General features: G+C 43.4%; 1 protein-coding gene across 1 annotated transcript in view; it reads right to left on the bottom strand.

Annotated features, from left to right (window-relative positions):
• gipr (gastric inhibitory polypeptide receptor) overlaps positions 1–12500 on the bottom strand; it is a 74697-nt gene that overhangs the window by 45712 nt on the left and 16485 nt on the right. The window contains 3 exon segments of the mRNA XM_063205933.1: positions 893–1052; positions 5689–5842; positions 11773–11885. Of these exon segments, the coding sequence (XP_063062003.1) occupies positions 893–1052; positions 5689–5842; positions 11773–11885 (427 nt within the window).

The following is a 12500-nucleotide window of genomic DNA, read 5'->3' on the forward strand; positions in this document are numbered from 1 at the left end:
ATTACAATGGAAGTCAAATCATGTGCACTGTCCTGAACGGTTGTCAATGACACGTTGGCATGCTACACAGGAGCAAACGCATTGCCAATGAAATTAACTCTTTTGAAGATTACTCAGGTGAAAGATTGCCTCCACTCTCTGAATTAAAGGGAGAAAATAGGGATACACGTGTGTGTGTGTGTGTGTGTGTGTGTGTGTGTGTGTGTGTGTGTGTGTGTGTGTGTGTGTGTGTGTGTGTGTGTGTGTGTGTGTGTGTGTGTGTGTGTGTGTGTGCGTGTGTGTGTGTGCATGTGTGTTTGTGCATGTGTGTGTGTGCATGTGTGTTTGTGCATGTGTGCACGTGAGAGAGAGAGAGAGAGAGAGAGAGAGAGAGAGAGAGAGAGAGAGAGAGAGAGAGAGGGCGCGCGTGTGTGTGTGTGAGTGTGTGTGTGTGTGTGTGTGTGTGTGTGTGTGTGTGTGTGTGTGTGTGTGCATGTGTGTTTGTGCATGTGTGTGTGTGCATGTGTGTTTGTGCATATGTGCACGTGAGAGAGAGAGAGAGAGAGAGAGAGAGAGAGAGAGAGAGAGAGAGAGAGAGAGAGAGAGAGAGAGTGTGCGCGCGTGTGTGTGTGTGTGTGTGTGTGTGTGTGTGTGTGTGTGTGTGTGTGTGTGTGTGTGTGTGTGTGTGTGTGTGTGTGTGTGGTGTATGTGTGCATGTGTGCGCGCGTGTGTGTTTGCGTGTGTCTGCGTGTGCATGCATGCATGCATGTATGTGTGTGCGTGAACATGTGTGACTGCATGCATGCATGTATGTGTGTGCGTGAACATGTGTGACTGCATGCATGCATGTGTGTGCACATGTGTGCTCCTGCATGCGTGAGTGTGCGCGCGTGTTGTCATTCTGTGCACTCACCCCATCCAATGACCAGGTAGCCACAGAAGTAGCTGTTCTCCGAGAAGACCATGAGCACCAGCAGGTTGTGGAGGTACAGGCCCTCCACCAGCAGCCAGTAGTAGTTGGCCCCTACGCAGTACTGCATCAGCACCGTGGCAACGCGGCACCCGGACAGGGCCTGGAGGAGAGGGAGGAGGAGGAGGAGGTCGTCATTCATGAAAGGTCAAGGGTCATGGGTCAAGATGAGGATTACACAGTACTGCATCAGCACCGTGGCACCATGACACCCTGACAAGGCGTAGGAGGAGAGGGAGGAGAGGGAGGTGGTGGCGGGTGGTGTCAAGGGTCAAGTTGAGGATTTCATGGCCCTACCGTGGCCTAACGGTAGGGCACTAGGTTACTACACCGGCGACATGGGTTCGATTCCGGTCTGGGTCATTTCCCTAGCCCTACACCACCTCTCTCTCATACTCTCTTCCTGGTTCTTTTTTTAAGAGAAGAGACAGCCTGTCCTATCAACAATAAAGAGCTCTTAAAAAATAACATAAAAATTAAAGGTCAGGGTGCAAGTCGACAAATTGGCCAGGCCAGGGACCCCTAGCCGCAGTAGATGGGCACGAAAAGTATAGCAAAACAAAATAAATGATTGAAAAATTCAATAACTAAAATATATCAAAAATAATCTAAACAATATTCTCATTAGTTACGAATTGTATGCTGTTCTAGTAATTTATTGCATCTTTCAACTATTATCGTTACTGTTTTATATGTCCCAGTGGGGCACTCACTGACTCACAGACCTAGGCCATGGTTGTAAAAGAGGGAGCACAGAAAAAATAGTGTGGCATGCACAACCCATGTAAGGGGGGCCTTGGCTGGAATGTACCGGCAAACTTTGGGAATCCCTGAAATATAGTATGAAAAAGAAGAGAAGAGCAGAGCAGAGAAGAGAAGAGAAGAGAAGAGAAGAGAAGAGAAGAGAAGAGAAGAGAAGAGAAGAGAAGAGAAGAGAAGAGAAGAGAAGAGAGAAGTAGCACCTAATTGATCCCGAAGGAAATTAAGATTTTTAGTCAAATTGTGTCTATGTACTAGAGAACAATAGAGTACAGTAGAGCTGTGATGAGTAAGGTGGAGATCCTTTATTGATCCAAGAGGAATTTAATGGGGGTCTCATCAAGTTTGGGGTAGAGTGTTGATATGTAAGTAGGTTAGAGATACTAAATTGATTCCTGGGGTGCCAAAATAACCTGGATGAGCACAACTACAGTACATGGATCATCATCACATTCATATCTCTCCAAGAACAGCTTACATGTTTCAAAAATCCTTTCTCATATAAATCACCAGTACCCATGCTCTAAGCATTTTGACTTGCAGTGCTTACACAATGCTAAATAAAAGGGATGGTGCATGGAGACACTGACTAATCCATTTAGATATGCAAGATCTACCATATTTATTTGGAAAATGTGCTAAATGTGTGCTCATTGTGTCAAATGTAGGCTACTTGTACATACCAATTTGCGAAAATGCAGTAGACATTTGACATGTACAAAGCTTTTGAAATTTGATGAAAGCAATGAGAAACGCCATTCTGGGGTCTGGTTGTTTGTGTTGTTTTGAGAATGTCATCTCTGTGTCAAGAAATGAGCCAAACCAATGGAGCGAAAAGCTTATATCTCAAGTGTAGGGGAGAAAGTGTGGTTGTCGTTTCTTAAAGTGTGATGATGATCAAAGGGGTATTCATTAGAGGACAGTGATCATGCAGGGGTTTTGAAAGAAAAGAAAGAGGCAGAAAAAGAAAAGATAAAACCAGTGCATGAAGTAATCTTACGCCACAACTATGAACAGTTTTGTTCAGCATCATACATGAATGCATTTCAATTGTATCAATTCTATAAACCTATTCACCAGATTGTGCACATGAAATTGAAAGGCATGAACGCCTCTGTCTATCAAGTACAACGCTTCCCCCATGTCTGAGGTGGTCTATGCACGCTGCTATCTGCACAGTACAATATGCTGTAAGACACCGTGTCTAACCACAATGCCTGTGCTTCTGCTTCCCACCCCACCTTCTTTCATGGTTGCCCAATTGAATACATGATTGACAATATACAGTGAATACGGTACATGACCGCCAATAGACCGTGAATACGGTACATGACTGCCAACAGACAATGAAAACTGAAGAAAACCCCTACTATGTGTAAGCTGTGGCCTAATGGTTAGACTGCTGGCCTTTAGATCAGAGAGTGGCGGGTTGCCGGTTCAAATCCCACCCTTACCAGCACCATCCCATGTCTGAGGTGCCCTTGAGCTAGGCACCTAACACCACATTGCTCCAGGGCCTGTAATCAATACCCTGTACCCAAATAACTGTAAGTCGCTTTGGATGGAAGTGTAAGCTAAGTGTAATGTCATGTAATGAATACATACTATCTACTGCAGATATTCTGTCATTTCACTTCAGTTCACGATTGCCAATACTAGATAGTGGGTCTGGTTTTGTGAATGCCTTGAGAGGTCATTGGCTGCAAACTGCTTTCTTCCATCTCCCTTTCCTGGTCCGTCCGTCCTCTTCGGTCGCAGTGTTGCCCGACTATGTGGAGAACACAATAATTCTTCCCTGACAGCGGTGGACTTAACATTAGGCAAAACTAGGCAATTGCCTAGGGCCTCGACCAAACCTGCCCTCCATAGGGGCCCCCAACTGTCACAACAGTTGTGATAAAAACAAAAAAGTAGGATAGTATAGGCCTGCTCTTAATTCATCCCTTACTATATAAAGTAATCAAAGATATAAATATGAGACAAAACAGTAAAATAGTACCCTTGCGCCTTCCATGCTTATTGGTGACGCGTTTAAAGAATGACTTCTTTATGAATGACTTCTTAATATGAGGGCCCCATATTTATATTTCACCCAGGCTAGATCCGCCCCTGCTCCCCGTTGTCAATCTGTGCGGTGTGGCTTGAGAAGGTTTTTATCCCATTCAACGCCTCAATTACAAATGAGAGAATTATATTTGAAATGTGTGGAAGATATGGAATAAATCATCAATGACGTTGACCCTCACACCACAAGTCCTCAAGGCAACATGAAAGGGCCGGAGGAATTAGTTTGACTTGCACACATAGTTTGACAAAAAAATTTGCTTGGGCCAAAAAAGGGGTAGTTACACGTGCTTATCTGTTTTGTCATCTGGTGCATCAACGAGAGACAGACAGATTATCGTAACCGGAGAGAAGACACTGGAGCAGCACATATGCAATTCTTTTCTTCTTTTAATTAAGTGCAGAACAACGTTTCAATGAATGTACCCTCTTCATCAGACATTACTTATGGACATGTGCACTTCATTAAAAGAAGAAAAGAATTACATCTGTGCTGCTCCGGTATCTTCTGTCCAGTTAAAATTCCATGTGCTTGGACTCCTTCCTGTCAAGGTCGCCTGAGATCCAGCCATCCAATTACAAGTAGGCCTGCAAACCACGCAATTCTCAACCTTGACTCTGATTGGCTATTGCTTAGCATTCTGTTCATGTAGACCATTCTTCACATAATGTTCCATTTCATGAATAAAAGAACAATAAATGAAACCCATTATCGTCTGTATACATAGGCCTATGTAATGTTCAGTACATACAGTACTCTGTGTACACATACCTACCAGGTTCGAAAGTAGTGTTAGGCGCACATCTTTACTCATCAGGTGCTGGACTAAAGGCACATGAACCTTTCGACCAGTGCGATGTTTGTTAGACACGAATCACGACCCGCCAGGTTGGTGGTTGGAGTAATTAACCAGTGATCTCCCCCGTCCTCCTCCATGACTGATGTACCCTGGTACCGTCCCACCACACTGCTTCCTTGGGGAACCATTGGGGGATGCCACCTTGCACAGGTGAGGCATAAATGCAATTTCGTTGTGTGCAGTGTGCACTTGTGCGCTGTAGAGAGCTGTGTCTCAATGACAACGGGAGTTTGAGTTTCCCAGGTGGGCTTTCACTTTCGCTTTCAGATGAAGGGTTCGGAGCCCGAAACGTTTGCGAGAAAATTAATGAGAAAAAATCTGAAGAGTACTGTTCCTTACCTCTTCAATTGGGTCACTTCAGTATTTACCAGCTTCACCCACATAACCTGCTGACTGCTCTATGAGATCCATTTATTTGCAAAGGTTTTCCACGGTGATGTGCAGCATGGTCTCTTTGCTTTGTTCTTTGACCCTAGATGTTTTTTTATCTGCAGGGTTTGTTCATCCACTTGTTCTTCTAGTATTATGCTTTACATCAGCCGTTCCCAACCTTTTTCAGCGGGGACCCCCTTTTGGAAGTTAAGAATACTCTTGTACTTGTGTGTTTCATGTTGTGTCACTATGCATGCTAAACCCATGGTACATATATGGTACAGTATCTATTAACCTTGAACTCCAAGCAAATACATTCTGTATGTATGGGAAGCCATCTATTAAAAATGTATGTGTGTGTGTGTGTGTGTGTGTGTGTGTGTGTGTGTGTGTGTGTGTGTGTGTGTGTGTGTGTGTGTGTGTGTGTGCGTGTGTGTGCGCACGATAATTTCTGTTCCTGTGTGTGTGTGTGTGTGTGTGTGTGTACCTTGTTGCTCAGCATGTTGGATACGTCTCTGCTGTTCTTGTGTGTGTGTGTGTGTGTGTGTGTGTGTGTGTGTGTGTGTGTGTGTGTGTGTGTGTGTGTGTGTGTGTGTGTGTGTGTGTGTGTGTGTGTGTGTGTGTGTGTGTGTGTGTGCGTGTGTGTGTGTGTGTGCGTATGTGTGTGTGTGTGTGTGTGTGTACCTTGTCGCTCAGCATGTTGGACACGTCTCTGCTGTCCCTGAACTCGGGGGCGTCTCTGGTGAGCAGGGCGTCGCGCGTCAGGATGGAGACGGCACGCAGGATGAAGGAGGCAAACAGGTTGGTGTGGATGAAGTTACGCGTGCAGCGCAGCTTCCTGTCACACACGCACACGCACATGCAGACACACACACACACACACACACACACACACACACACACACACACACACACACACACACACACACACACACACACACACACACACACACACACACACAGGAAGATACAGGAATATATATGAACGAGGCAAACGGGTTGTGGATGATGCACAATCACAGGTATGCATGCACGCGCGCACGCACACACAGACACACAGACACAGACACAGACACAGACACAGACACAGACACACACACACACACACACACACACACACACACACACACACACACACACACACACACACACACACACACACACACACACACACACACACACACACACACACACACACATATGCATACACACTCACTCAAAGGAACATTCCCATGAATAAACAAGCTCCCCAATCCCAATATATAGTCCCAACTCAGTGTAAACATTAGGCAGTCATGAGAGTTTTCTCAATGAGCTCCTTAGGAACATTCATTCACATCACTGCACAGTGCGACTCCCCTCAGCTTATGCCCATGAACATTTACCAGCAGCATGAATACAAGCAAACAAACAAACAACTAAATAAATAATTAAATAAACACTGTTGCTGCTTGTAACTGTGATGTGAATTTTGATGTGGCCTACCATCTATTGTTCAGCATGTGCCAAATGAAATGGAAAAGTCGGTACCTCACTTTGATTTTGGATCTTTTTGTTGGAGGCATGCCAAGGCTCTTATTCTCACCACAGCAGAGGGTGCCAGGTGTTCGCTAGGTCAGGTAGATGTATTTGCAAACTATTTTGGGCCAGGGACCCCTACTGCTACCACTAGTGTAGCTGAAGATTTGCTAGCGCCCCCTCATGTGCACACCCTACAAATGGCTGCCACCACTATGCTGTATGTGTTCATTTCATTGCAAAAGTGTGGTCTATGTAGAAACTTTAATGCCTCAGCAATTTTGTACTATATAGCAATAAACTTTTTCAGGGTCCCTGGCAAAGGTGTAGGTTTGGCTTGGAAAGTGGTGGGGACATTAGAATGGCAAATTGTCCGGATATGCTATTTTTCCATTATATTAGTGAAAATGTGGCATGGACATGTCCCCACCATCCACACCTAAAATTACTCGCTGGACCCAACTTTGAGAACCTCTGTCCTCATCAGTTTGACCATTTTAATCTCCTGGATATGGCTATATATATGATATAATGAATCATGATTGATCGTCCAATGTATAGACTGCATACAATCACTAGTCTGCCATACTGTCAATTGTACACAGTCAACAGTCATTCATATGACGGCAAACTGAATCCTCTCTCTCTCTCTCTCTCTCTCTCTCTCTCTCTCTTTCTATTCCACTCTTTTCAAAGGTCTTCTTGTCTTTTGTTCTCCCTTTTCCATTTTGCCTGCAGCTCTCTCTCTCTCTCTCTCTCTCTCTCTCTCTCTCTCTCTCTCTCTCTCTCTCTCTCTCTCTCTCTCTCTCTCTCTCTCTCTCTCGCCATAACAACCCTTTCATCCCATTTCCTCCTGGCTTGTTTTCATTCATCAATCTCCCCTCTCATCCCTTCTCCCTCTCATCCTCTCATCCCCTGTTCTTTTCTCCATTTGCAGTGTGATAATAGCGCTCCGCTCTGAACTGAGAATTCAGCCTCTGCATTGCTGTGTGATTGATAGGTATTTATTTGCTGCATTCATACAGTGTAATAATGTATGCTTCCAAAACCTGTTACTGAAAATGTAATTTCCTATATTCAGGTCCTGACACACTTTATAATGCTTGCTCCTAAAGCCAGTCCTCTGGCCACAGTTATAGTTACAGTACAGTAAAGCAGCTGGTTCCCAAACTAGCTCTGCAGGGACCCACTTTTGGACCCCAAGATTATTTCCGCGACACCCCACCATTAAATTGAAGCCTTTGAAATGTTTTTTTTTGTCTCTTAATATTGCTGAAATTTAATGTGAAATTCAAAAGAATAGTAAGTACATCTATTTACATAGGCTACAAATGAATACTGTTACTAATCAAGTTGTGGAATGGTTATATTAAACAAAAACATATAGGCCTATTCAAAGTTTTATGCAAACAGTTCCTTGTGTCAGCGACCCCCCTGCAGTACCTCCCCAATTTGGGAACAATTTTCACAATTATTCATTGAGAGTGTAACCAAATGTCTCCCTGGGATGCCAAAAGCCCACAATGCGACGCAGAGTTTGATGGGTTCGACGCTCGGAACGCTACAGGCTTTAAAAAGGAGCACCACAGGAGGCCGACAAAATGGAGCCCTCACTTGCCGAGAACCCCTGCTGGAGTAGCGTGCTCGGAACCCCTGGTGGTACGGCTCCGGGCGCCCCGGCAGATAAACACAACCACAATAACAAAAACAACAACGACTTTGGGGTGTTTGTTCCAGAGTACGTGAGGAGATGGCCAATTATGGCCAACACCACACCACCCCCACTTCAACAGGAAATTACATAACACTTTCATCCAAAGCAACTTACAGGTATTTAGGTACAAGGAAGTGGTTACAGTCCCTGGGCCAATGTGTTGTTGGGTTTTGTTTTATATATAGAATCATCCTGCTTATGTGATAAGATGCTGTAAGCTCAGGAAAACAAACTAAACATCATTACAAAATACAGTATTGCTTGACAGAATAAGGAGCTCAATTAGCCCACTATGAAATTCTAAGAGTACTCACACCCTGCTATTGCTTTGTGTTCTTTTGGCAATGACAGATGTTACATCTATTTGATATTTCTGTGACATAATTCATTTTTAACAGATATCATGATAATACAGATAATTTTGAGACGGAGGAAACATCCAACATTTGTCCAACCTTTGCTAGAGTACGTGACCATAGCTTTAAAGGAACAGTCCACCTCATTTCAGGAAATTGCTCATGTATGTAGTTAAGCCCTGGTAAAATGTGAGAATACATAGGATTTTTTTCTCTATGTGTTTACATTGCCTAGTTTTACAGTGTATCAATATTAAGCGTAGCAATAGAAGTAATGGAACCAAACAAAACATCATCACATCACATGAACTTCTAAACCTCTTTAAAATGAATATAAAATTTACCAGAGAGCAACACGGCTAATTCCGTCCAGTGATCACTTGTGGCTGCAAAGTTGGACTGTTCCTTTAAACTGCACATGAGAGGGGATTACAAGTGGTGTCTGTCTAACGTTCATATATTTTCTTGTAGGCCTATGAAACTTCAAAACAGGAAGATATCGACTGAACACACACGGATGCTTCATAATTTCATAAATCAGTACCAGAATCAATGAAGTGAAATTGGGACAGGTAGAGCAGAACATTCGGATAACGTTTTCCCAGTCAGTCAGTCAGTCAGTCAGTCGCTCTCTGTGTGCTCTGCACCATCCTAGCAACTAAAATACACAGAACTTGAGGGAAATCTGCCTGAAGCCTCCACTGTGTACTGCCGTCTCCAAAAGTGTTGTCGCCTATTCATCTGTTTGGAATAACAGCTAATAACCTGACTTTCAATTAATCACTTGGCTTCAGAAGTCACTCATATGAAAGCTACAACCCTCCCGAATGAAGTTTTATGTAAAAAAATAAATTTCATGCACCAAAGAAAGATTGACCCTTTAATGAACACAGACAGGGCAGATTTTCACAAGACAAAAGTTTTGTCGCCTATCGAACATAATGTGAAAATGAGCAGATTAGTCACTTCAAAACACTTCGAACACGCAGATCGGGTGTCATTCTTAATCACTGAATCACTCTCACCTCTTCAGAAAATCAATGTTGGCCTTAGGTGTATGTTTAGGGTCGTTGTAATCATGGAAAGCAACACAATGAAAAACAATGAAGGTCAATGAGAGATGGTGACATATTTGCTATACGTAGAGCAATACATTTTTAACTTCATGATTTAATCAATGATAAAAGTCCTCAAACACCTGCAGCATGCATGCAGCTCCTCATAAGAGCTGTATCCCTACCATGTTTCACTTTATGCACCATGTTTCTTTTTTCATATTCTGCCCTGTCTGTGTTCATTAAAGGGTCAATCTTTTTTTGGTGCATTAAATTCATTTTTGTACATAAAACTTCAGCTTTCATGTAGCTTTCATATGAGTGACTTCTGAAGCCAAGTGATTAATTGAAAGTCAGGTTATTAGCAAATTAGTTATTCCAAACAGATGGATAGGTGACAACACTTTTGGAGACGGCTGTATGTGTGGGCACTCATCTGAAGTTGAAGTTCAATCAGTCTCTGTATGCGTGTGCGTGTGTGCATGCCTATTTGTGGCAGAGGTGTCAAAAGTAAAAAAGTTAAAGTAGATTCATGATGTAAATACAACACTAGCACATGATATTACATAGCTGTTACGCCAGTTAGTCCATTGTACCTGATGAGGTAGACAGACTGTGTTGTTAACGAAAAGCTCTAAAAACCTAACAAGAACCCACAACCAGTTTGTTCCAACCAGGGCAGAGTAAGCAGATTGTACACTAGGACAAAATTACACAGGTCTTCTGGTTACCTGTGTTGGAAACAGTGCTTGTGTATGCATGCATGTTAATGTTATCAATCATCCTAGCAATTGAAATGCATGGTGAGAGAAAAAAACAACAATAAAAAGCTCCAGTCTCTGGTGTGTCGTGTGTCATATCCTTGTAGCAGACAACTGAGTCCTACATGTCACATCTTTCATAACCACAAAAAGATCCCTTGTTGTGATTTAATGTGAAAAAATGGCACAATGTTTCAATCTACAATACACCTGACCAGGGCCGCTGCTAAGGTTTTGGAGGCCCTAAGCATAACTGCTCAGGAGGGCCCCTCATAATGAAATAATAATAATACGTTTTTTCAGTCAATCTCAATTTAAGAGGCCCCAATTTTGGAGGCAAAGTGGTTGAGGCCCTAAGCGCTCTGCTTACTCTGCTTATGCCTGTAGCGGCGGCCTTGCACCTGACGAAGACATTATAGGCAGAGACGTTGTGCCATTTTTTCTCATTAAATCACAACAAGGGACCTTTTTGTGGTGTGTGAATATTTCTTCTCTTTTTCTCCCTTTGCATATTTTATATTCTGCACCCACAGCAATTTGTTTTTTTCTTTCCTAACCCTCTGAGCGCTGCCTCCACATCCTTTACAGCTGAGAGGAAACACAATTGACTGACTCATCTGGATTGAATCCAAGTAAACAAAGAATGTTCTGGAGTGTGTGTACATGTACGTATCTACCCACTCCTCTCCTTCCCTCCCCCATCCTCCTCCCATAGCCCACCCCTGTTGGAGCAAGTGATCGACAACACACGCGCACGTGTGTGTGTGTGTGTGTGTGTGTGTGTGTGTGTGTGTGTGTGTGTGTGTGTGTGTGTGTGTGTGTGTGTGTGTGTGTGTGTGTGTGTGTGTGTGTGTGTGTGTGTGTGTGTGTGTGTGTGTTCGTGGATGCATTTGTGTGCTTGCACTGTAAAACATTGCAGTCAGTTAAATATAAAACAAGTAGGTTGCACTGCTGCCTTAAAGTAGGTTGCACTGCTGCCTCAAGTTGAGTTAGCTTCACTTTGAGTTAACTTAAGGCAAACTTCAGATAGCATGGCAACTTACCTTGTTACGCTTAACTGTCTTGCAATGTTTTTTTGTGTGTGTGTGTGTGTGTGTGTGTGTGTGTGTGTGTGTGTGTGTATTCTCACCTGAAGATGTGCAGTATGATCAGTGCAAGGGAGTGGCTGGCATTGGTGCATGCATTTGTGTGTGTGTGTGTGTGTGTGTGTGTGTGTGTGTGTGTGTGTGTGTGTGTGTGTGTGTGTGTGTGTGTGTGTGTGTGTGTGTGTGTGTGTGTGTGTGTGTGTGTGTGTCTGTGTCTGTGTCTGTGTCTGTGCGTGCGTGCGTGCGTGCGTGCGTTCGTGTGTGTGTGTGTGTTCTCACCTGAAGATGAGCAGTATGATGAGTGCAAGGGAGAGGCTGGCCAGGGATAGGGAGTAGCCCACTGTATATATCACACGGAAGTAGGCCAGCAGCATGATCTTATCCTTATTCTCCTATAGACACACACACACACACACACACACACACACACACACACACACACACACACACACACACACACACACACACACACACACACACACACACACACACACACACACACACACACACACACACACACACACACACACACACACACACACACACACACGCGCGGGAGGGCTGTTAGATAGGCTGGAAAGAAAATCTATTGATCACACTTTCCTTTATTTGCATCTCCAGCGTAAAATACAGCATATTTGTCCTTTTTGAATAGTATCCAGCACAGATTGTAGTGTTTTTAGGTTGTCAAGAAAAAAAACAATTATTCATAATTTAATGCCTTTAATTTCCCGCCTTGGGATAAATAAGGTTAGTCAATCCATTTATAAACACAAACAAGCTGGACTACTTCTAAGGGACTACATCCAGGGATGGCCAGTGCACTCTTCTTACAAATTCCTATTGTATTCTTATGTTACATAATAATAATAATAATAACTATACATTTTATTTGGAAGCACTTTTCTGAACACCAAAGTACAACAGTGAAACCTCAATAAAAACAGACATCATGGCACAAAAAATTAAATAGCTCAAAAGCACATAAAGGTAAATAGCGAGGAGGG

This window comes from Engraulis encrasicolus, chromosome 8 (genome assembly GCF_034702125.1).
Source record: "Engraulis encrasicolus isolate BLACKSEA-1 chromosome 8, IST_EnEncr_1.0, whole genome shotgun sequence".
Lineage (NCBI taxonomy): Eukaryota > Metazoa > Chordata > Actinopteri > Clupeiformes > Engraulidae > Engraulis > Engraulis encrasicolus.